Source organism: Empidonax traillii, unplaced genomic scaffold (assembly GCF_003031625.1).
Source record: "Empidonax traillii isolate 1590-97213 ecotype Southwest subspecies unplaced genomic scaffold, ASM303162v1 scaffold703:size332946, whole genome shotgun sequence".
NCBI lineage: Eukaryota > Metazoa > Chordata > Aves > Passeriformes > Tyrannidae > Empidonax > Empidonax traillii.
The window spans coordinates 10,532-35,101 of record NW_020955896.1 but is presented as its reverse complement, the minus strand read 5'-3'; the positions used below and the strand labels follow the sequence as shown (position 1 = coordinate 35,101).

Sequence of the window (24,570 nt, the reverse complement as noted above, 5' to 3'; positions counted from 1 at the left end):
CCAAGCGAGCTTGGACGGTGGCAGCGAGGTCCTCAGGACGTAGATGGATTGCCTTACAGGGCTAACGAGCTCCATCTGCCTGGGGAGTGGCCCCGACTGGGAATCGAACCCAGGCCTCGGCGGTGACAGCGCTGCGCTTTAACCACTAGACCACCAGGGGCTCCCTTTAACCTCTGTTCAATCGTCCTAGCTTTTATTCACTTTTTATGTAGTTGTGAATAATCTGAAGTCTTTTCTCACAGTACTCAAGGAAAGGCTTACACTGCCCTATACTCTTGATTTACCTTTTGATCAATATATTTGTTTTCTTCAATTGCTGATCTTTTAGAATGATCACATGAGGAAGAAGATGCTGAAGGAAGTCTTCGCAGCAAACAGCTGGTATCTTGTTGCTGGCGATCAATAAACTGCTTCATAAAACTCTCCCTTGTGAACAAATAGAAGATAGTGATGCATTAAAACCCCAGGAAGAGTTAATATTTGGTTTTCCTTATGGTGTCACAATCCATTAGTGCTAAGATGGATAAACTTCCAAGAAGAAGTTGTACCGGCCTATAGATTTATAAATGAACTGAGTGCCAGAACAACTGATAATACTTCAATTCATTTATTAAAGAAATCCACAAGTTAATTGAGAGATAGGTCACTTGCATGTAGATTCAAGGAAAATAATTTGATCGCTTTCATTATTTATTTTTTAATTTACCAGTATAAATGCTGAATATTTCAAATGCCTTTCGCAGCTTTCAGCTCTTTTGAGCTCATTAAACAGCAAGTTGTTACTTGACTGTAAATCAGATTCTGATATAACCCAAAGGAAACTTGTGTGAAATTCTTTTTTGAAGATTTCAAACAACATCTGTTCGTATAACTGCTTTGAATGCCAGTATTAGGGCGCTTCAGCAATTCTGTGCCTCACATATGCCATGTTTAAAATGCAGAAGCATTTCTGTTTACAACAAATGTACATTCATTTCTCTGTATTTCAAGTTCAGTAGAGTTGCCTCTTTTCAGTGTAAACTGACTGTGTCAAAACTAATTTTACTCTGGAGAGATATTTCTATATGGTGCAACAGATTCAGATTTAAAGATATGATTTGCTAGTACTACTTTGAAGTCTGTTTCAGTAGTTAGCATGATTATGAATTAGTATAGAGAATGTTGGGAAAAACGCAACTAGAAAGAAATACCCAAAAAAGACTAAGACTAGTAGAAGAATGCCCTCCATATATAAACAAAGAGTACTTTGATACTAAAAGCAAAACATCTATGATTGCTTCCTGGAGGTTTCAAAAGTGTTTTTCCTGACTCTCCCTTTCATTCAGCTAAGATAATAAATATACACAGGACAAACCAGTTGCCTTAGCTTTCTTGTGACTTAAATCACAAGAGACGTGTAAAAAAAAAAAAGACGTGTAATCTCAGGAAACTCAGAATGATGGCAGCAATCTTTCCCATCATCCTCTCTCCCAGCATGTGATTATTGAGGATGTTAGAATGGGCATGGTCAGAGGACCTGTTTAGCCAGCCCATGCTGTATCAACAAACTTTGCAGCCCGTGTATGCTAAAGCAGCCCTTTGTGTAAGGTTTTTTTTTTACTTCAAGCAAAAATAATTGTACTGCAACTGATAAACCCAGAATCATAGAATGGTTTGGGTTGTATGGGACTTAAAAGATCATCTTGTTTGACCCTCCTGCCATAGGCAGTGATGCCTTCCACTAGACCAGGTTGCTCAGAGCGCCATTAAATCTGGCCTTCAACACTTCCAAGGATGGGGCATCCACAACTTTTCTGGGCAAACTGTTCTAGTGCCTCGCTACCCTCACAGTAAAGAATGATCTAATAGATAACTGAGAGTCTGATCCTTTTATTAAGGTGAGTTTTATAGAAAAGTGATAACTATGCAAATACGAAGAAGGGATGAGGTCATGACAGAATAATTAGTATTGGATGGCCTGTATTATCCTCTCTAATATTTTTGCCAATTCATCCTATTTCTAAAAAACTAGTAGTTGTAGGTTGTCTAAAACCCAACTGCTAGTTGTCCATGTGAGCCAAGAATCTAAAATCCAAATGGAAGTGGAAAAACAACACTTTTCAGTTATATTGTACTTGTGTCAGTTTTGGTCAATCTAGCTACTTTTATGAGTAAGTTGTCAGGAGTACTAGGACTTTTTCTCCCTAAAAGTAAAAAAAAAGGTAAATCCAAAATGTCTCAACTTTTGAATGCCTACATTAATTCTGTTTCATTTCTGATTTTCTGAACTATCTGCCTAACCCACAAGGAAAAAAGTTAAATATTTTGGGTGCTATGTGGCCCCAGAAAAGTTTACAGCATACTAGCAAAGGAAATATTTCAATACCTTATTTTTGGAACTGTGAAATCTGAAGGAAGCTTGGAGATTTTCACCATTTGTGGCCTGTTTGGAAATTTTTCAAAGATGCGTAGACGTAATGGAAGTTTCTCTTTTGTATCTGCATTAGCTTCACTTTGCTTTAGCTGAAAACAAGGAAATAAAAAGAATGAAAGTATTTTACTCCATAATATACCAGTCTTATTTTTCAGAATCCAAAAAATAATGGCAATCATTTTAAGAAACAGAAGATGGCAGCAAAGACCTGCAGAGGGTAAATTTGACACACATGAGTTTTTTGGTCTTCTTGTGCTAGAAGATGATAAATACCTAACAATACCATCCCTTTTAACTGAAAGACGCAAAATGTGAGGATTGAAAATAATTTTAATTTTAAAATACAAAGCATATTAGTGCCCTATTCAATATGCTTATTTCTACATTTTCTTCACAGATCCCTAAGACTTTATCAAGCAAATAAACGTGCCTGATCTTTTCTTATTAGGCACATCTTTCTGTATATGCTGACAGCTCTTTGATATTGAAAGACAACACAGTACTTTAAAAGGCAGAAATTTTAAAGGAATCTAGCTATCAGAAGACAAAAGTAACAGGAAAATCACATTCAGATGAGTATTATAAGTGATAACAAAGAACTCAAAAGAATCCATCTACATCAGCAATACTGAGCTGCAGCACATCACATAAAAAATTTTGGATTTGTTAGTACCCTCAAAGTGCTATTCCATGGAACATCACATATCCAAGTACAGAAAAGGCAGATACATCTATCTATGTGGACAGATGACAGCGAAATCAAATGATATAAGATATATCATTCCTGAATTCTGATTACCTTATGTAGCAATTCAGTTGTGTCATTGCAACAAAATATCATGTCAAAAAGAAGCAGTGAAATTAATTTTCACATTTATTTTAAACTGTATGTGCATCCTATGCTATTTCAACAAGTATGTATCTAAATGAAATTTCAATGCTCCTTCTCACCCCTGCTTGTGAGCAAAGGATTAGAAGCTTATATTTTAGAAGGGATTTTCACCATCAGCACTGTTCAGAAAATACTGCTGATAGGTACTAGCTATAGATTTTTCCCAGGGGCAATTGCCCAGAAAGTTGAACAGAGTTTTAACTCTCACTTGCCCTGCCCACTGAAATGCATGCTCTCGCAGCACGATGTAGAAGAACAACTGCTCTGCTGCTCTGTCATGCTATCAGCAACATCATCACTTCCAGCTACAGGACAGCTTAAAATGAAAATCAGTTCATATTTGGTTGTCTTTAAGTTGTCATGTGGCTGAAAACTGAAGAGCTACAAACAAAAACTGATTAATGGTGAAGCACTGAGTCAGAACAAAAGGGGAATATTGCACATATCTGTATTATGTCCAGTCCTGTTTCATTGCTTTATTAATGATCCTTAAAAGGAAGAAATGATGACATTAACACACACTTGGTATTAAAATGTGAAGAGTTACAAATACCATGTTGGACAAGGAAAAGGACGCATTTAGAAACAGCGGCAGGAAATAACAGACTGACAAAATTCCAGATGAAGAATAGGAGCAGAAACTAAACAAGAACTGGACTTCAATATAGCATCAAAAGGTCAATTTGGGCACCAATTACATTTCCAGCCAAAGGCTATGTTCACAATCAAGCTCTGTTGGGTAGATATTACAGAGGTATGAAAAATGGTACAGAAGTCCACAGTTCCTCTCTGTACTGCTTTAAAGAGACCATATCAGGGTATGCATAAATTTCTAAATGCCATTTTACTGTTTTCATACTGACAAGCCAAAATAGTGCTGAAGAGAGGCATGAAAACAAGGGGAGTGCTACGTAAACTAATTTGGGCAAGGGAGAAAAAAGGAAAGAAAAGACTTTATAAAATTTATTCCACATCTGCAATAACTGATAATAAAGTATGGGCAGGGGAGACATAAATATATATAAGAAATATTCGAAAACAAATTATTTCAAGAATGTAATAGTGTATACCAAACAAAGGAATGAGAGGATGAAATTTAGAAAGAGAATTTCTAGGATAAGAATAAAGATTTCTAGTCTTATGGAGAAATCTCTGAGTATTCAGAGAGATCTCTGGAGGGGAGTGCCTCATCATTTCACATTCAGACCACTCAGAACCCCTGAAATGCCAGAGCATTGCTGCAAGAAATTGCTCACTGACAAGGAAACCAGGCTTCTCTGCAAAATTGTACTGTTGAAAAGCTTAAGGAAGGGATTATTTTTAGAGGAAAAAAAGATTTCCATTTTCTGACACTTGATCTTTTAATAAGAAAACACTGCATAAATACGCACATTTTGGCGTGGATAATGTCACTTACAGCTATGAACTCCTGTTTGCAGAAATCAGTGTATACAGAATAGAGAGCATTGCAATGTAGTCTGAAGTCTTAGTGCAGAACAGATCAGGGAGAGCTTGAAAGCAGAAAACTGTTCAAAAGGTAAACAAGGCGATAGGAGAATGATTCAAGATAGACTTTAAAATAACCTAAAGCCAAAGCAGTTCTATAGAATATCTCCAATTACTCATGCTGTGATAATATTACATATTGAGGAGCACGAGCATTTAGCTTCACTGAGTTTTTCTCCATGCACTTAGGGTGTAATTATTACTCCACATGACATACATCCTGTTTTGTATTGCTCCTTAAAACCTTTATATTTCAACTTTCTTTAACACATAACAAACACATATATATTTAAAGGTACAGGATTATGTTGAAATGGGGTTATGATAGTGCAGAAAGTTTGTAGCAATAGCTAGACCCAAATAACCCAATAAACACAAATAAAATATCAGGACATTTTTCTCTATGATTTTTAGGTTTTATTTATTACTCTTTCTATTGGCAAGGAAATGCATACTGGCCTGATTTCCTCTGCATAGCCCTCAATCTCCAGCCCCAAGAGCCTACTGGGAATGGTTCAACACTATTTTGTCAGCCTGGCCTAGCTGAATTCTTTTGTGGATGGTAAAAAAACATTTACATCTGTAAAGCCACTGAAGGAATTTGTGTCTATTTCCGCTTCTGCCACGCTGCTTGAGTTTGAAGGAGCAGATTCAGTGGCACAACATGTATGGTAAAACTGTCTACTCTGAATCTGTATCCAAACAGCACATAAATCGTGAGAATTGTCAGAGAGGATATTATCTTAGATTGATACAAAAGACAGCTGTGAGAAAGGCAGACTTACAGGAATAAGAAGATTTGTACTGTTCTTCTCCCACAGAAAGGCATTATGGCCATGTCTCCATTTGGTCTGGAGCAGTTTGAATCATCAGCACGTGTTTTCTGGTTCAGTTTATGAGCTGGATTGATAAGCAAACCAGATTCTTCTTGGAGGAAACAAAACCACAGCCTCCACCTTGGTTACATACAAAAGCAGTCCAGGCTTAAGGATCTCAACCAGTGGCTGGTTCTTGGGGTGGCCTTGAACCCCACGTGTGATGGGTCACGTAATCCAATGTGAGACTGATTCTGTTCTGACTGAATCTATTCTGATTCAAACAACCCTCTCTAACCTGCACACACTGTACATGCACCAGCTGCAGTAACTGCTTCCTTGTGCCAGTTCTCTCCGATGGCACAGCTCGGGTGTTACATAGTACAGTCTCATCCATACTACTCATTGCAGCTTCAGTTGTAAATTTTTTTGTGACTTAAAGTCCTCCTTACAAAAATGTGATTGCCAAAATCAGCTTTAGTATAATAAACACCTTGGCCCTTAAGAACCAAGAGAACCTGTAAGTGGTTGTTCTAAATACACACAGTAGGATGAATAGTGGTGAAAGTGGAAGACTGGGAGAGGCAGGGTGCAATAAAAGAGACAGCAGGTAATGACTGTCAATGAGGAAAAGGATTCTGGGTTTATCTTTTTTGCACAGAGGTACCCTGGCTGTGGTCAGAGAATTGTGTTAAGATGATCTGAAAAGCAATCACTGCCCTGCTGGAGAGAGCAGCCTTTCTGTTGTGAAGCCAGTGACTCCTGTGTAATCACACTGGTCCTACCAGACCAGAAAAGCCACAGCACCAGACTATTCACACACCATCCCACCTCTGCCAGGTACTAAAGCATTCTCATCTGTGTATCGCAAATGTATAACAGTACCAGAAACACACAGTATACACTGTTATATAGAACCTTGAGAGTAAGGCAATAAATAGTGGTTCTTAATTTTTTTACCTCAAAACATTGTAGCACTGCAGTCACCCAGACAGTAATCACTGTAAATGTGGTCAAGGTGAAAGCAGTGAGTTCTCTTGAACTGCATATTGCAACTCCTTTGATATAAGTGAGTGGAGTTGCTGAAAGATCACTAAAGAATTGGAATGAAACAAGCAGCAGGACCCGATCAGGAGAGATGCATTCCCCCAGTCTCTCCCTATGTTCAGCAGAAGAGACATGCCACAACGAATTGCAGATCTTCAGGTGAATGCAGGGCAGTGCCCTGCAGCTGACATCCTCTTCTGTGGAAGCAGTATTTGAGAAGTGTCTACACATGCAGGAGTCTCATGATGGACTCAGGTGGGAGCTGACAGACTCAAAGGTGGAAGTGCTTTGGGGTCTGGTTATATGAACAAGATCACTTGAACAGTTCAAAGGGCAAACTAAGGTGAATAACTCTTAAAATCACTAATTTGCATTTAGACACAGGAACATCCTCAAAAGTACTGATCTTGGCAAAAGAAACCAAAAGCTAAAAAATTAACACAGTCATTGAGTCTCTAAGATATGGACAGTTTGGTGAGAACATGCTAAAGGAGGAACAGAATTAACCATATGCAAGGGGATAAGACTTACCATTCCTAACTTTTTGTTTTGTTCTGTATTAATTCAGTTCTGATCATGGAAGAAGAGCCAGTAATGTGCAAAACTTAAAGGGTGAAAGATGCAGTTTTCAGACGGTCTATGAGGCGAATGTATGTGAAATTCACTTAGGCTCTCTGTAAACATTTCAATGAAACCAAATGATTATAAAAATTTGCAGCAATGCTCTAACTCTTTCATTTTAGTTGACAGTTTTCAAAACAGGCTGAGATCAATCAAGTTCCAAATTAAAAGCTTTGCTACTGATGTACACACAGCCTATTTAGGAACTGGCCAGCTGCCCAGAATAATTTCATGGTGACTGAAAAGTTCAAACCTTTTGTGAAAGTTCAGGGGGAGTCACTAGTAAATTAACAGTGTTTGGTACATTACAGTGCACTACTAAATAACAACATTTTTCACTGCAAATCTCCTTTAGAGTCTGTATTTGAAGAATAAAATGACTATACAGTATCTGCGCTGCATGCTTAGCAAGATATGCTACATGCTCCAACACCAAACACTTTGAGCACAAAAGTACACATGGACATTACAAACTGATACTAGCACCCAACCAACAGTTTTTCAGAATTTTTTACCTATCCAAATTCTCAGATTTACCATCACCTTCGGCTTGTCAAAAGGACCTTTGAATGAATTCCAAGTAATTAACATTAAATTACATGTGAATTAAACAACTAAAAATAAGAAAGACAGATCAAATGAACTACTTTTTTCCTTTCTGTTGATATTATGAAATTCTATGGATCAGGTAAATTTTTGGACATGAATAAGCCATACTTAAAGAAGATATGCATAGGGGTAGGCTGTGCTATTTGGCTCTCGGTTCTTCTAGGCCCTAAGACATAATTACATCAGTTATTTTTTCCACAAGTTTTCCAGTTCTTCAAGGTATCTAAAAGAACATGTGAGCTTTTATGAGCAATTCTCCTGGGTAGCACCTCCACAGGATGACATTTGGGTTGTGTATTGCCTAGTTTGTGGGGCAGTTTGGCAGGAGGTGAGAGAGCATTACAGAGCTGTTTGTCTTATAGTCCAACCTGGTAAAGCCTTGTCTCTTGCTTTCTTTGAAAGCAGTTCCTCAACTAAAATATTCCCTGAACTACATCAAAGTATTCTCTGGAAGAAAGTGGCAGGAGATAGAGGAGAGAGCCAGCAGTGAGGGAAGAGTTAAGCAGCACACACAGACAAGTGGTCAATGCTTAAGCTTGCTCTCTTGTCCTTTTTCAGTCAACTGGTTAGACGTACCAGTAGTGAATTCTGCCCTTCGGGCCCATGTATACAAATGGGTACATTGCAAGCAGTAAAAAATTCTCCCATGTGGGTACTGTAAAACAGAACCTCAATTGATTTTAATCAGATTCTGCACGGCCACAGGGAATTCTCAGTGAAATATACCAAAAACTATGATTACGGTGGTCCTGGCATTCAGAGTAGAGACTGCATTGTTGATAATGATAAAGGTAAAATAAACTGAAAAAGTTCCAAGCAGATGGAGGAACAAGATTACATATATTTCTCATATACATAAGATCTGTTTTTCTTATAAGCAACTTTTCTCTGTCACAAGGTTTATGTGCTGTGTGTAATACGATTTGGTGCTGTGTCTGCTCTTTCCCAATTGTTCATTTAGATAATTTTTTTCTTCAGTTTTGCATGAAGTCTTCAAAATTTAACAGATATCGAGTAAAGTTTTCACAAATGTGGGGTTTTTAATAACTTCCTTCTAGCTCCTACCAGTTCTTCAGGAAAAAATCCTGCTGACAAGATATGATTCCAGTTCCAGTAGTGGAAAACTTATCTAGCAAAACTTGGCTAAGATGTAGTCTATTTATCTAAAAGAGAACAGAAAGCCAAATTTTCAGATAGTTTTCCTTTGATCAACTGAGATAAATAAGATGAATTTTTCAGAGCTATTTTTTCATACTGTCTATACACTGGAAAACATTGCTACATGGATTACACTTAAGCCATATTTATGAATATTTTTCCCTCTGCAGTGGCAAGCATTATATAATTTAAAAAAAACATGTGATCCAAGACTGTGCAGTCAGTGTTTTTAATCAGGGCCCCAGGCATGTGCTTACCAGACCAGATTCAACCTTCTTGCCTTTAGACTGAGGCACCTACCTGAATTAAGGTAATTAATTAACTTAGTTAAGGTCTGTCTTCTAGTCAAAAGTGACAGAGACACTCGTAGAGACCAGTTCAGATCTTGGGTTGGCTATACATTTCACACATGTTTATCTTTTCCAATTGAATAACTAGGCAACTTGAATCAATTTCCAATTGAATAACGAGGCAACTTCAAATCAGATGCCTGATACCCAATGTAAGGCAGGATGAATCTAGGCCATAGCATCTTAATTAATTATCGTTGTCCAAATGTGAAGTAAATCGTACAATCATTTAGGCACTTCTTATATTTAAATGAGAAAGGTTTCCCTAGATATTGACTCATAGTTTGGGGCTTATCCCAGCTGAGGACGTTCCTTGTAGGCAGTATGGACACTTCCTATATAATGGTAGGTAGTTTTGGGAAGGGAAAATAACTTAGCTGTATGTAAAAGCCTGGCTGTGCCACTTAGCCAGCTTTAGGGAGAGAGAGCAGGTTCTGGACAGCTATCTCAATACACGTCAGCTAAATTACTAGCTTTGAGAAGATGCTCTAGTTTAGGTAAGAAGGTTTAGGTAAATTGTTTATAGATTAATAGAATAATTTAGTCTAGAAAAGACCCCTAAGACCATCTAGTCAAATCATTACCTAACACTGTCAAGATTTCTTTTATCTTAGATGAGATAAACCCCACCCTTATTTTAAAACAGTTCAGGGGTAGGTACCTCTTTTTGATGGATAGTTTAAAACATATAATGAAAATGAAACATAAATCTAATGCTAACATGCATAACTCTTCTTTTAATAGGTGTTTCACATCTAAATGCAACTTTACCATTTTCATATTCATTACTTTTCTCTTGGGATAAGTGGCAGGAATATTTTTGTTTCCGTACAAAGGTTAGTGAGTTCCAAAAGAACATCCATTATAATAAAAAATGCATTACATGCTCCATTTCATCAGCAGAAACTGTTTGAGACTTCATTTAAACTAGACATCATTATTTGTTATGAACAATAAGCAACTAAAATATTTTCACGAAAACAAAGGAACAACGTATGAATTCTGCTCTTGTACAAACATAATCATTCAACATGGACTAATTACAATGTGTTCATCTTCAAGATTCAGGGCAAAATTCAGTACAACCTGAAAAGGTGCTACTGCACGGGAAGCAAAGAAATACCATCGCAAGACAATTCAGAGACTCTTAATGTTTGCTTTCTTATTCTAGACTCTACACAAAGGAAGATTCCTGGAGGTAGCTTTGTAAATGGTGCTTATCTAAATGTAGCTGAGACATACAACTTCATCTATCCTGCTGGGTTTGCAGAAAAACAGAGCCAATCTGGGAAATTATAACTGCTGACAGACTTTCAAAGGTTCTCAACACAGGTAGCTCCCATTTACCCAAAAAAGAGATGTGGTTGACTGAGGAAGTTATCATCTTGACTTCCTATCAGGATACAAAGTGTGAGAGGTATTTAAAATGCTGAAGAGCAGAGAGGTCATAGGGATAAATGACTCAATCTGCAGAGAATCTGTGTGTCTCTGCTCATAGTTTAACAAACAAGATAACTTTTACCTAGGCCCTCTTAATAGCTAAGTACAGAAAGCCTAGAATTTCACCCATAAATGCAAAAGCTTTATTCCATGTGATTTGTATAGGCTGCTCTATGCATTGTTGGGGGTATCACATGAGACAGATCTCCACTAAACTCTTATGAATGTAAGGTTTACCCAAACTAACTTACTACTAAGCTTCATCTGCATGATAGGAAACACACTGTGCTGGTTTTGGCTGGGGTAGAGTTAATGCCCTTCAGTGTAGCTGACATGGGGCTGTGTTTCGTATTCTTGCTGAAAACAGTGCTGACAACACTGGGGTGTTTTCCTTAGTGCTGTGCAGTGCTTGCACACAGTCAAGGCCTCTTCTGCCTCTCATCTCATCAGTGAACAGGCTGGGGGTGCACAAGAGGTCACCCCAACTGACCAGAGGGATACCCTATACCATATGGCATCATACTCAGTATATAAAACTGGGAAAAGAAGAAGGAAGAGGGGAGGTTTAGAGTGATAGTGGTTCTCTTCCCAAATCATCGTAATGTGTGATGGAGCCTTCCTTTCCTAGGGTTGGCTGAACACCTGCCTGCCCATGGGAAGTGGTGAATGAATTCCTTGTTTTGCTTTCATTGCATGTATGGCTTTTGCTTTACCTATTAGGCCATCTTTGTCGCAATCATGGTTTTTCTCACTTCTACTCTTCTGATTCTCTCCACTATCCCACTGGGGCTAGGGAGGGTAGTGAATGCACAGCTCTGTGGCTGGGATTAAACCTCGACAGCTACCTATGCTATGTGAACCTAAGTCCAGATTTCGCAGCCAACTTATGTGACTCCTATGAATTTGTGAGTATTCCTTGAGGTGTACATGGTGAAAAATATTTGTCACATACTGATGCAGGTTGCATTTTGTTTCTGTGGGTTATGACCATGGAAATCTGTGTTTCCTTCTTTTTAGGTGTGATACAGTGTGTTTGGACACAAAGTAAATGGATATTTTGCTCGCACAGACCACTGTGACAATATCTTCTAACACATAAAGGATCTCTACAAAGGCAAAAAGGATGGTCTACTGTAGCTAGAAGAATGTTTCATCTGAATCATGGAACACAATTCCTAAAAATCCCTTAACATAAGTATCAAACATGATAATTAATGCATTACTCTTGGTCTTTACTCACAGGAGTAAGCAAACATCAACCACAGTGCACAGTATTTTTTTTTCTGTATTTTTTTCCAGATGCTTTTATAATAAATGCCATTATCATGTGCATTTGTTTCCTTAAATGTATTCAGCTAAATATGCATGTGGCTGTACACTTGATCTGATCTCCAGGTAGCTGATTTGTTTGGGCCTGGAAAATTGGAGAGGGTTTGTGGAGGGGCCACAGAAATTTAATCTGTAATGTTGTTCTACAGAATATAGAGGAATACTCTTCACAAGGAGACTTGGTCACAGGAAAAGAGGCAGAGAGCGCCATTTGCTTCATGAAAGAAAAATATCTTTAGACAGAATAAAGTAATTCTGCAGTATAAAGACAATCACTGGAATAAGTTGCCCAGAGAAGCTGTGCTAATTTTGTCACTGGAGATATTCAGGAGCTGACCTGATAGGACTCTGGGTAACCGTATCTAATGGCCAGCTTTCAACAGCAGGTTGGATCAGGTGTTGTCTAGAAGTCCCTTTCATCCTAGACTTTTCTATGATTCTGTGATAGCTGTGAACTGCAAGACAACAGCCCCTAATTATGCCCTTCAGTTCCACTGTTGTGTATATGCATGCGTCATCTCTTAGGAACTTGTACTTTTGTTCAAACCACCACTGGGCTCTGTTAGATTCTGTGAGAAGATAATTAATATAACTCAGACTTGAGAATATGTAACCCACACAGTGGACCAATTCCTACAATTGAGTATCCTTACTTAGAAAACGTAACTGAAGTTAAGAAAAAAAATCATAACTGTAGTTGAGGCCAGAATCCAGTACACTTCTTTCAACAGGGGAGACTTTGTCTGTGCAAATTAGCTGCCCCTTGCCTCTTCGTGGTTGGCTGGTTGGTTTGTTCCTTTTGAACTAGAGGCAGAACATTTAATTTGACATAAGTGGCCTGAATTTTAGATTCACTGCAGTTTTGCAGTATTTCTCCAGTACAAGAATTCAGACAGAAAATTAATTTCACCAAAGGACATGCAGAGGCAAACCTATATGACTGGTAAATGAGAGGTCACAGAGGCTGATCCAAATTACTTCAGAAACTGTCTAGGCTGGACTAGATGAAAACAAAGATAATTTGGTGTTACTGGCTGCCCCTTCTCCCACACAAGTTTGCTGACGAAATTTCAGACAGGGCTAGATTACTGCATACTATTATTCCCTTTCACAAGAGATGAAGAGAATTTTCTTTGTATCCTTGTGGTGATGGACTGCTTTTTTAAAGAGGAAGATATGGCTAAGAATTCTCCCTTAATTTTGAAATTCTGCTCCCACTCATTGGATATTATGCAGGAAAACCATGCAGGCTTTCCCGTCTTCTGTCATGTTTTTTAAAGAGTGTCTGATCCATTCTTGAGGAACTATAAAGGGAGAAATCCTCTGAATTCTAAGCAGAAAAGAAGTGACTGACACTCAGGTAACTGAAAATGGCAGCAAAAATAAAATGAATTAATTCTTTTAAGTAGCCAGCAATTTTTAATGACTGAACAAGGAATTAAATCTCATGCAATCTCTACTTCTTTTAAGTATGCAGAAGTTAATTACAATGTGTGCATAAGTGCACAGATTCACACACTGCTATGGGCCTAAAACACAGTTAGAGAAAGGCGATGCAGACCAAAACAAAACTAAAAAAAAGGGTATAAATGCAGCATGGATTTTCAAGAATCCAACTGCCATCAAAATAATGATTAATGCTACATAAGCCCTGTCCTTCACTCAAAACTGCGTCAGGGCTGTCCCTTAATTCAGAGGATGGAGCATCTAGAATTATGTGTGTGTCCTGACAAACACTTGTATCTTCCTTTGCTATCAACCAAATAAAAAAAAAGTAAAGATTAGATGAGCTCCTGGTGATATAAAAGCTAGGTAAGAATTTTCTTACATGGTGATATAAATGAAGCAGCAGAAGCTTACATTTATATTTTTGTTACTCCTATTCACACATTCATAGCAAATCTGACTCCCACCTCTCCTTGAAAAATGTGTGCTTTGAATATGATATAGAATTTTCAAAGGTGTCTATTTTATACCTTAAAACCTTCTTCCAAGAGAAAAGCTCTTGAATTTATTGAGTTTCCTTCACAGATAATATGGTATTGCATATCCTAGGAACTGGCAACTTCTGAATTAATACTTAGGTGTTAATTTCACCATTGGGAATAAAACATATGAGCCAGAATTTGTGATTCGTTGATACTGTCTTTAAAAAAGGTGGCAGATGAGCTAAGAGATAGGGAAAAAATTCAAACAACAAAGGTGTTTTGAAGCTACAGCTTTCAGGAGACTTTCAAAACCTTCTTATTTATTAAAAAAGAAATAGTCTAGCATGAGCAGTTTTCCAAATGACTGTGTTTTCCAGCGTTGAAAGGTCAGCTTGTTTTCTTGAAATGGACACAGTCTCCATAAAGCTTACTGCTTTTGAAATAGTGCTACTTTGAATGCTCTGCATATGGCTCAGGCATGGGGGATCAACTTGAATTTTGTGAAATTTCTATCTTCCCTCTATGATGAAAAGAAGGATTTAATGCATTTTATGTAGTACTTAAAATTCAGTTTGGAACCATTACTGTACTTTACATTTGTTAATAAAATGTGTTCTACACTTATCTTTGCTGCCACTTGTTAAAAATCCATTTACATGGCATCAGATATAATGAAAAGGTAATTTTCCATTTTTATTCTATTTTATAGTTATTTCCCATTTAGAATTACTTCAAGCATGGTCCTAAGAACAAAAATATTCTGGAGGCAAGTAAATCTAACTAGGCTTAAAAAAGCTCCTTGATTTTCACATACACATTCACATATATAGAATTTTATGCTGAGTGTGTTTAAATTAGAAATCCCAATTATAACACCTTGTTCACACAATATGTTCATGAAAAACCCCCATGCTGAAACTCCCACTTTAATGCTCAAACCTCAGCACACAGAACTTGGAAGTGATGCAACTGCTGAAATTGTCACTGGCATCTTCCTAGATCTGCTGAATGACTGGAGGTGCTGGATGAAAGGCAGAGGGCTCCGGCAATTTGTTCTGACCAAACGTGTTCAGCATCCCAAATCCTACCTTTTCCATCTCCTCCTCTTCTGACAGACAAAATTTCACTTCTGAGATATCACTCAGCATAGCTTTTGCAGCCAGGTACTTAAAAAATCAATTAGCAGTGTTTGACCTGACATTGTTCATGGTCTCAATTAAAGGCAGTAGTGAACTATGTGCTTTGGTTCTCCTTAAAAAGAATTAGGGGAGAAGGAGGCAGGGCAAAAGGAAAACTTCTTCATGCTGAAAAGTCATACTGGGTCATAAAGTGTGAGCACAGCTTTGCTCCTCACTGAAAAAAGGAGTTGTTAATAGGTCTGCCAAAATGATACTTGCATCGCCTTATTAAGAAGTCTTACTGTCTTCTTGGTATTAAAAGGAGTAAGGTCAAAACTGTCTTCTGAATGAATAATGACTGTATCTGGATGGCCTGGAGTTCCCTTAGAAAGACCTTGCTTTCAAATACTAAGCTGCCTCACCAGAAAAGAGATCTGAAAAAAGCAAATGGAGACACAGGAAAAGCAAAAAGATGAAATCCATGAAAAGCAGTACCAGCAAAGCATCAGCAAGCCAGCTGCATGCAGGGAACCAGGACTTATTATTTCAGATTGACTTTCTAATACTTTTTGTATTATGGACTAGATATTTTGAATTCTTGTTAAGAAACCAACTTCCAAGAAATGATGCTACAGAAATTCTATCCTATTAATTTCACATACTGATTTATTTACTTAAAAAAAAATGAGGGCATTTGCAAGGAATATTAAACATTACTTTTTCCAAGACGTTAGTTATCTTGCAAATGCAAATCACTTCAAACAGATTTACCCAGTGAAAAGATACGTATGTCTGACTCTAAAGCTGCATGTACAGGTGCACGAAGACAGAAAACAGGAAGCAATAACAGGCATGGCAGGAAGGAGGCACTGAGGAAGCATTTGACTGGAATGACCGTACATCACAGGCTAGAGGGCATCAAATGAAATAATCAATTGGCAGATTCTTAAGTTGAAAAAGAACTATCTTTTAATACTGTTTTGCTACTGCAAGCAATAAATGCTAGAATACACACAGATTTGAAAATAGATTTAACATAGGTGCAAGCACGATGTGCCTTCCCTGTTTTTGTGTTAGTTCCTAAACATATTTTTCTGGCCACCATCAGGGACTAGATATACTGAATGAACTAGGAGGACCTTTGCTTAGAGCCAATAAAACCTGTTGGTATGTTCCGAGCCTACAGGTTCTTCCTCAGTAAGCTTCTTTCTCAGTAAACTTTACAATAAATTTCTAAGGACAATCTTAGCATAATTTTTTCACCAGAAACATATAAACTGAAATTCTACCAATCATTGGTCACAAGGAGCTGCAAAGTGACTGTGAATGCCTTGGTTCTACTGTTAGGTGACATTGATAGTGACATAATTAGAGCTATAAGAGAGACATGAAGCTATGAATTACTAGGATGTGGAAGACTTTTCTCTGATGCCAGTGACCATCATACTGAATACCAAGCAACATCATACTTAAAGAGCAGTAATTTTATGGTAGAGGACCAAAAGGATTTACACTTGAACACAGTACACCTGGGTTCCCAAGTAAAAGTCTCTAGTAGGACTTGCTCTTTTAGGACAGTCCACTGCCATTACAAACAAAATATATAGGTACTCCACATCATATCATTACTGAAAATAGATAAAATAATATTGTGGAATTAAGACATGCCTGATAGAAAAAATAAAAAAGTACTAAACACTGGGAAACTCAATAGAGGCACTATTGGACCTGTTAAAAATTTCAGGATTTTGTTTTAAAGAACAATATAAAGCATACACATACATTTTCAAGCTTTAAAAATACATTCAACACTTACATAAAACTGACCTGCTTTTAAAAGGGATCCGTTGTCATTCTGTAACCTATAAAAATCTGGTCACTTTGAAAAATTCTGTATATCTGACAAATTTATTGTGAGTGGGTGTATGTGTACACCTGCATTCACATATAAATATGTAGCAAAGGTATTTGTAGGCCCTGATATGGAGGAAAAAAATTATGATTCTGAAATGGTTGGCACATACGTGTGTATCTGTATGGTTTCAAAGTCACATAGGCTTCATGTATTAGAGAGCAAAAATATACATTATGTCTTTGTGGTAAACAGACCCAAACATACATTTAGGATATGATAATCAGATACACAGAACAGGAAAACAGGCATCTGCACTCAGGAGGTCCTCATTTTCTTTACTATCTTCAAAGAACATGGATACAACTGCAAAAAGAGGAGCTTGTCCTGACATTTTGATTGTAGTTTCTTTTTGCACTAAACATAATTGCTTATACTAATGCCTAGAGGGTACCTTATCCGCCCAGAATTCACATGTTATTTTTAGTATAGAATGGAATGTAGCACATTGCAAGCTTTTTAACTACCTGAAGGCACTGAATGTATAACCAAAATATATCTGATTCAGAGTCCTTTTTGTATGTTTTAGAAGATAAATATTAAGATTCTTTACTTTTTGGTGTTATTTTCCTCTTTTAAACCTTAGTGAAATATTTTAAACATGACTGAAGAACAAGTCAGATGGTTGTGGTAATGCAAATGAATCTGTATTCTTTGCTAGGTGCTGAGTCTGAATTCTCCCATCTGAGACTTTAACCCAATGTCTGGAATACTTTGACCTGTAAGAAAAAAGTAAAGGCATTTAGCTTTGTAAAACAAGTATCCTGCGCTCCAGCTGCAGGAAAGAATGTGATGGAAAGATAATTTAACATACCCGAGGTATCACTGTCTACGAAGAAGCCTATTCCTCTCCACTCCTAAGAGAACTGATGTAACTATGTTGCCAAGGCCAGAAGTTAGAGGGAACGAATTCAAAAAGAAGTTGGGTCTCACTCTTTTCTTCAGATTTCACAAGGATATTGCAAGCCTTCCTGGAGCTCCAGAATGAAAAGGGGTAGTGGGAGAGACACTAAACAAATGGGTGTCTGAACAGATCAAGTCAGGTCTATGGGTCACCCTTGTTATTTGAAAACATGGAAGAGGTCACTTTTACTGGGTTGGGCATGACACGGTGAGGACAGTCCTGTAATACTTAACATAAAACTTTACACAAGAGATGTATGTGTGTGTGTGTGTCTGTGTGTGTGAGCATGCGTGCCTGCATGTATAACACAGAGGAAGTTCGACAGGACAGTATTTTACAAAACAGGAATAATACACTATTAATTTTCAAGGAAACACTAATAAGACAAGGAAATATTTAATTGTTGTAAATTGGAAAACAAAAAATCATATCCACCTCTACCATTTCAGTGGTGCCCTCCTCCATTTCCACGTTGTCTCCCACAGTGCCCAGCAACAGGACAAGGAGTAATGGCCATAAACTAAAACACAAGAGGTTCCACCTCAATTTGAGGAGTTATTTTTTACCACAAGGGTGGTAGAGCACTGGAACAGGCTACCAAGGGGGGTCATGGAGACGTCCTCTCTGTAGACATTCAGAACCCTCTTGGATGCACTGCTGTGTCACCTGCTCTAGCTGACCGTGCTTTGGCAGAGTGGTTGGACTGGATGATCTCCAGAGTATCTTCCAACCCTAACAACTCTGTGCTTCTGTGATCTTATTGTGAATGATCTTATGACTTTCTCCTGCCCCTGCTCATGCTTAGTTCAAATTGCCATATTATTGTGAGCTTAGGGAGAGCCAGTGAAATTCTCACACAAATTCCCACACTGGAAAAAGCAGTGCACTTCATTCTCAGTAGTACCTTAAGTTAAAAAGGTATCTGTTGAAACTCTTACCATCTCTTGCAAATTGCAACTTTCAACAAGCTTCCACAAGTATTCTATCTAATTTCACTAATACTTAGATGCATTACAGGTTTTCAAGTCAGTTTTTCAAGCTAGACACATTTGAAGGGAAATGAAAATATAAGTGGTGCCAAATACAAATGTAGATCACATTATGGTTCTCATGGAGAAAAGAACTCTTAGGCAGGAAAGAATTCCTAAGTGAAAACAAGTCCTAACTCCTTGCTACAAATTCTTCCAAAAGGGTACCTAACCCTAAACATATGGCACTAAAAATATTAGTTTTTAGAGTAGCTCTGCCAAGTCCTAAAATTACTTGCAGCTATTTCAAGCAGCTTGTTTTCTCTAAGCTCATATAAATCTTTTCAGTTAGATGATGTACCTCAGGAACTTACAATAGAGAGTGAACCAATGAGCAACAACGGACAACACTCTCGGGCACATGGTGATTCTTGGGGTGTCCTGCACAGGCCCAGGAGTTGGACTTGATGATCCTGATGGGTACCTTCCCACTCAGCACACTCTATGGTTCTATGAGAGCATTACATTTTCCTCTTCTGTTATCCATACCGCTATCCAGACCCAAATGCATAAGGCTTTTACTCAACATAAGAAGCATTCTGAAACAATAAGCTACTGAATACAGTTCCCTTGTTCAATAAAATTTTTTTTGTTGGTAATGTTGGTCAAAGTGCCAAGTGCTTAAAGCTTCAATATTGCAGATGCTCTGTTTTCAGAATAATGGAGGTTTGAGTCCCTTAGATATCAAATCACAGACAGTTTGGACTGCAAATAGCTGTGTAACTGGGCTTTACTCTGAAACCTGAATTGGTTTTCACTTTATTTTTAAAATAAGGAGAAAATACAATTCTTTTTGAAATGGACTGTTTCCAAGGAGTTACCTCCCTCCCAAAAGGAAAGTACTTTGCTTTTAATAAGTTATGCATGGTAGTGTGGTGAAACAACTGGCTAGCTGCCATGTGAACATGTTCTGTGAGAAACCAGGGTTCAGTATGGGGAAAAAAAAACATGTACAGCCTTAGTTGGCTTATGTGGTTTCACTTTAACAGAGATGAAAACAGTTGTTTTTTTCAGAGCTCTCCTACAGTGTGTAACTATATTTTCTCAATTCCCAAACCCATTAAAGAAAACATTTTACTTTTGTACTGTTTCCAGCATCCCATGTCAATTTTTCTTCACACCAGACAATGCAGACTTCCTTCTTCTACCAGAACCAAGATTAGGTAGAACTTGGCCACACTCATGGGCTTTGGTCTGGCTGACAGTCAGTTTTGACTTATCTTTTTTTAAGACCAGTTCTGCTGAATACACCTCTTTGTTAGCACTCACCTCTGCAAAGCTCTCAGAGGGGTTTAATTATGAAGATTTTTTGACAAAAACTAACAGATCAATGCAGAAACATTTATTCTAAGAAGCTCAAAGTAAAAAGTTGAAGAAAAACAGTGCATTTAGTTCAGGTTGCTTCCTTCATTTGTTCTTCAGACAATAATGTAAGAAGACAGCAGCAGTAGTGTCTGGCAGAAGGTATAAAAATAGCATGTATTTTCACTAGCTAGAAGAGGGTGAGCTGTTTCAGTTATTAGAAGTGCTTTACCTGAAGACATGATGAATATGTGGAGGCCAAAAGTGTATGGGAACCAAATTTCACAGCTTAGTATCTAGAAACAGTTAAAAAAGCAAGTAAAAAGTGGGAAGACATAAATATACAGATCGACTGCTTCACTACTCATCATAAATACTGAAGAGGTCAGTGATAAAACCTCGGCCTTTTCTTCCTTGTCATCTGATTTCAACAGAATGACAACAACAAAAAACCCAGAAACCTGACAATGAGTTAAAATTTTCAACCATCCCTAGCACTGAAAGTAGAAACATGGTATGTGTGAGAGAGACAAAAAAGCTAATGGAAGATTAGTTTGCAGACCTGACTTCTGTATTTTGTTCTGTAAAAATCATTGTATTGCTCCTTTTTATCTCTTTGTCAGTGAGACTTTCATAATGGAAACATAGTTTGTGTGAAAGCTTTCTCTCACATCATGAATTTCAGAAATAGGTGACAGCAATCTGGGACACAGATATACTGATAAACAATTTTTAGAATGATTTTTAGTCCAAAAAACAGAGCAGTGATCAGAGCAAGAGTCAACTTTAAAAATGAGAAACCTTGAAAAGTGTCAAGGAAACCAATGCTGGATCTGCAAATCCATGGAAACTCTCCTAATAAACAGATAGTTGTTTTGCAAATTTCCAGCAATGGATGGATGAGTAAACTCCTTTGAACATGGGGAAGTGATCATGGGCAGTAAGAAATGTATGATCCAATGTAAACAAAAGACTGCCTTAACTGTGTCTGGATGTGAAAAAAACCCCAAACAGTAGCTGAGGAAATGGGAACCATAATGATAATGGCTGAGGGGAGGAAAGTGTCAAGCAAGAATAATACTGGAGTGATATAGTAAATTAAAAAAAAAAAGTAAACCCCAGTATCTTGATATTGATGCAGCAACACTTGTTCTTATATCATTGCAGAGAATATAAGATGGATATCCTCAACATCACTGGAAATGCAATGAGAGCCTTATTCTCTGGGGAAGCAATTATTTGTATCTTTGTCTTTTAAGGCCAAACATAACTACAAAGTCTTAGTAGGATACATAAAATGTGCGAGAGGACATTTTTGTCAAATTCCCATAGCAAATGGTGAATGTCTGGTTTCACACTGACTACACTGTTTTCAGCTCTTAGCATGCCTTTTGCTCCACAGGTGAGCCAGGGCCTGTATTATCTTCTGAGTCAACCCAGGTGGAAGTTAGGAACCTCTACAATGATCCTGTTAAATTTTTGCCAAACACCATTAGAAAACTAACTCAAGTGCCAATCCAAGAGATCTGATATTTTATGAACCTAACTTCATAAATGTAGACTTCTTTTTCTGCTGTGAGTGAAGAGAGGTGACCAGCTTTGAATGTTGACTTTTATCCTTCTTTGTTGCCACTGTCATCTAAGTCGCTAACCTAAATTAGGATCCCAACCCAGAAACTTCAGTAAGGGGCCACTGTTGGCACCTTATCACACTATGATTTTTGGCTTCATTAATGCAAAAGAACCCATATGATTAAATGTCAATGAAATGTGGGTTCATAATTCATCAAACTTGGATATTAATGTAATTTAACTTTATCTATTGAAAATCAGGCATTTTGCCTAATTAGCTGTCTAGACTCCTTTTGTAACAGAAAAAAGAAAGCACCCAACTTGGATGGGATGAATCATTCCCTGGAGGTTGACTACAGGCAAGCCCAAATGACTAGCTTAGATTACAGGCCTAACTTTTTGAATGGCTAACGAGGTGATATGAATCCTATCCCTTGACATTTTAGAAAATTCTAGCCATTTTCTAAATGAATGAGAATTTCCTTTGTATATAACTGTTCAAAAACATGAGGATAGTTGCTTCTAAACTTCTGAGTGTCAGATTAACTATAGAAGCATTAAAACTTTTGTTATGCTGCTTACTGCATAAACAGAGTATTCTCATGATTTATTTTTTTCAGTCTGTGTCAGAAGATACTTCTTTCTTAAAACTCCTTGTATTTAAGTGCATGGAGCTTTTTATTCTTGAGAGGTTTTTTTTAAATGAATTTAAAATGGAATCCATTTGCTCTAAATTAGAATCAAAGTAATAAATGCAAAATCAACAACTGATGGCACATGAATTTTGGATCACAGGTACAAACTGTGCTGCTTCTCTCTGGTTTAGAGACGATGAAAGCTGAATACTATAGCAAACAGAAAGAAAATTTTATGTTTAGTCTGGGGATGTAAGTTCGAGTTGTTTGACATGTGAATACTGCTTTACTTTAATAAGGACTTCAACACTCACAATCAACAGGATGCTGTGGTGATCAGAGTCCTGCAACACTGAAAAATATTTTATTCTACTTACTATAAATGTTTGATTTGAAACTTTTATTCAAATTCACTTTAGAGAAAAATGTAGAAGGACTCAGTACAATCTCTTGAGACTAATTTGCTTTGTCTTGACTGAGATTAACGAAAATTCCACTTATCTATTCTTGCATGAAGGTAAGCAGAGTCAAGTACATTTTTAGAATATATGTGCCAGAATTATCTTGAACAATGTTCAGAAATCAGATACTCTCCATTTAGATAGTAGGAAACTGAAAGTTTCATTATAAATCACAGATTTTCTAATCTGAGTAGTGAAGAAGGATAAGTAACCACTTAGTGGGGAAAAAAGTATTAATTGCTCTGTTTCCCTGACAACAAGACCAACAAAAACCAGAGTTTAAGATCAGAGAGATTAACATTTAAAAGTTATTATTATTTTTTAAAATTATTTTCAAAGACCTCTGTACCCTGCTGCTGTAGTGATAGACAATTAGGTGGTAGTAGATCCAAATATAGACCTCTCCATGCTCCCACCGCCACAACCACTACCACCATCAAAACCCCCCAAGCATCGTGGTACTAGATTTCAGGATAGTTCTGCCATTTTTGGTAGCACTTAATCATGATTAACTTTCTTCTACTGCACTTGAGCCTTCGTATGAAACAGATTGCTTAACGGATTCCTTTTATTATTTTTTTGCTTTTGCTGTGAAAGCTCTGTCAAGACCACAAATGTTTGTTTAAATGGTTCTTTTTTGTAAAGCTTCTAAGTATTTCAAACTGTGACCCTGAACTACTGGCATGGAATTGAGCTGTTCAGACATTAAATATTCTTGAAAGCAAGAATCTATCTCAACAGACAAAACCAGCAAAGAATCTATCATTTTCTCCAAGCTTCTTTGTTTATGAAAGTTTTTGTTTCAACATCAAATAGTTAAAAGCGAGATTTAAAGGACAGAAAATGAACATGGTATAAATCTGTTATTTTTAAAAGCACAAGAGCAAGATAATTTAATTCTAGAGGCATTAATTTTTTTTTAAAAAATATGTATACTACAAGTATATATGTATACATATTCCATGATATAGTAGATATATATATATATATATATATTATATATAAAACTCTGCAGGATCTGATGCTTTGATATGGATTTTGGGGGAAAAAAACTTGTATATATTTCATGGTGTGGAGCAGAGCCAGAGGGAAAGGAGCATGTACATATACAAGTACCCTCACTAGTAAGAGTGTGAATTGAATTAAATTAGAAGAGAAATGTCCCCCACTTTTGTTTATTCCTCCACGAATTTCTGTTGCCAGGTAGTAAGGCATGGGGAAAATATTTTTAGTAATGAGTGCCATCTGCACTCGTGAGTGTGCACCAGTGATCCCAGACAGCACGTGATAAGACAGAAATCTGATCTTCCTCTAGGGTATATTTCTTTGAAGCAGCAGAACTCCACTATGTGAGATTTCAACAATTTAAAAGTGGATCTTTGTTCCTGATTGGCTCAAGGGGCTCAAGCACTTAAACAGACTTTCTTTGATTCCTCATCCTACTGGGAATTTGTATATGAAGCCAGAGATGTCACTTCAGCTTTGATTCTCCAGTAGTAAAATAGGGACACAACAATCTTGTTGGACACA

The 24,570-nt window shown here is 37.3% G+C and overlaps 1 protein-coding gene across 1 annotated transcript in view; it reads right to left on the bottom strand.

Moving 5' to 3' along the window:
- NALCN (sodium leak channel, non-selective) overlaps nucleotides 1-24,570 on the bottom strand; it is a gene marked incomplete at its 5' end in the record, with an annotated part of 90,382 nt that overhangs the window by 57,717 nt on the left and 8,095 nt on the right. The window contains 2 exons of the mRNA XM_027900070.1: nucleotides 285-426; nucleotides 2,366-2,502. Of these exons, the coding sequence (XP_027755871.1) occupies nucleotides 285-426; nucleotides 2,366-2,502 (279 nt within the window). The remainder of the gene's footprint in view (nucleotides 1-284; nucleotides 427-2,365; nucleotides 2,503-24,570) is intronic.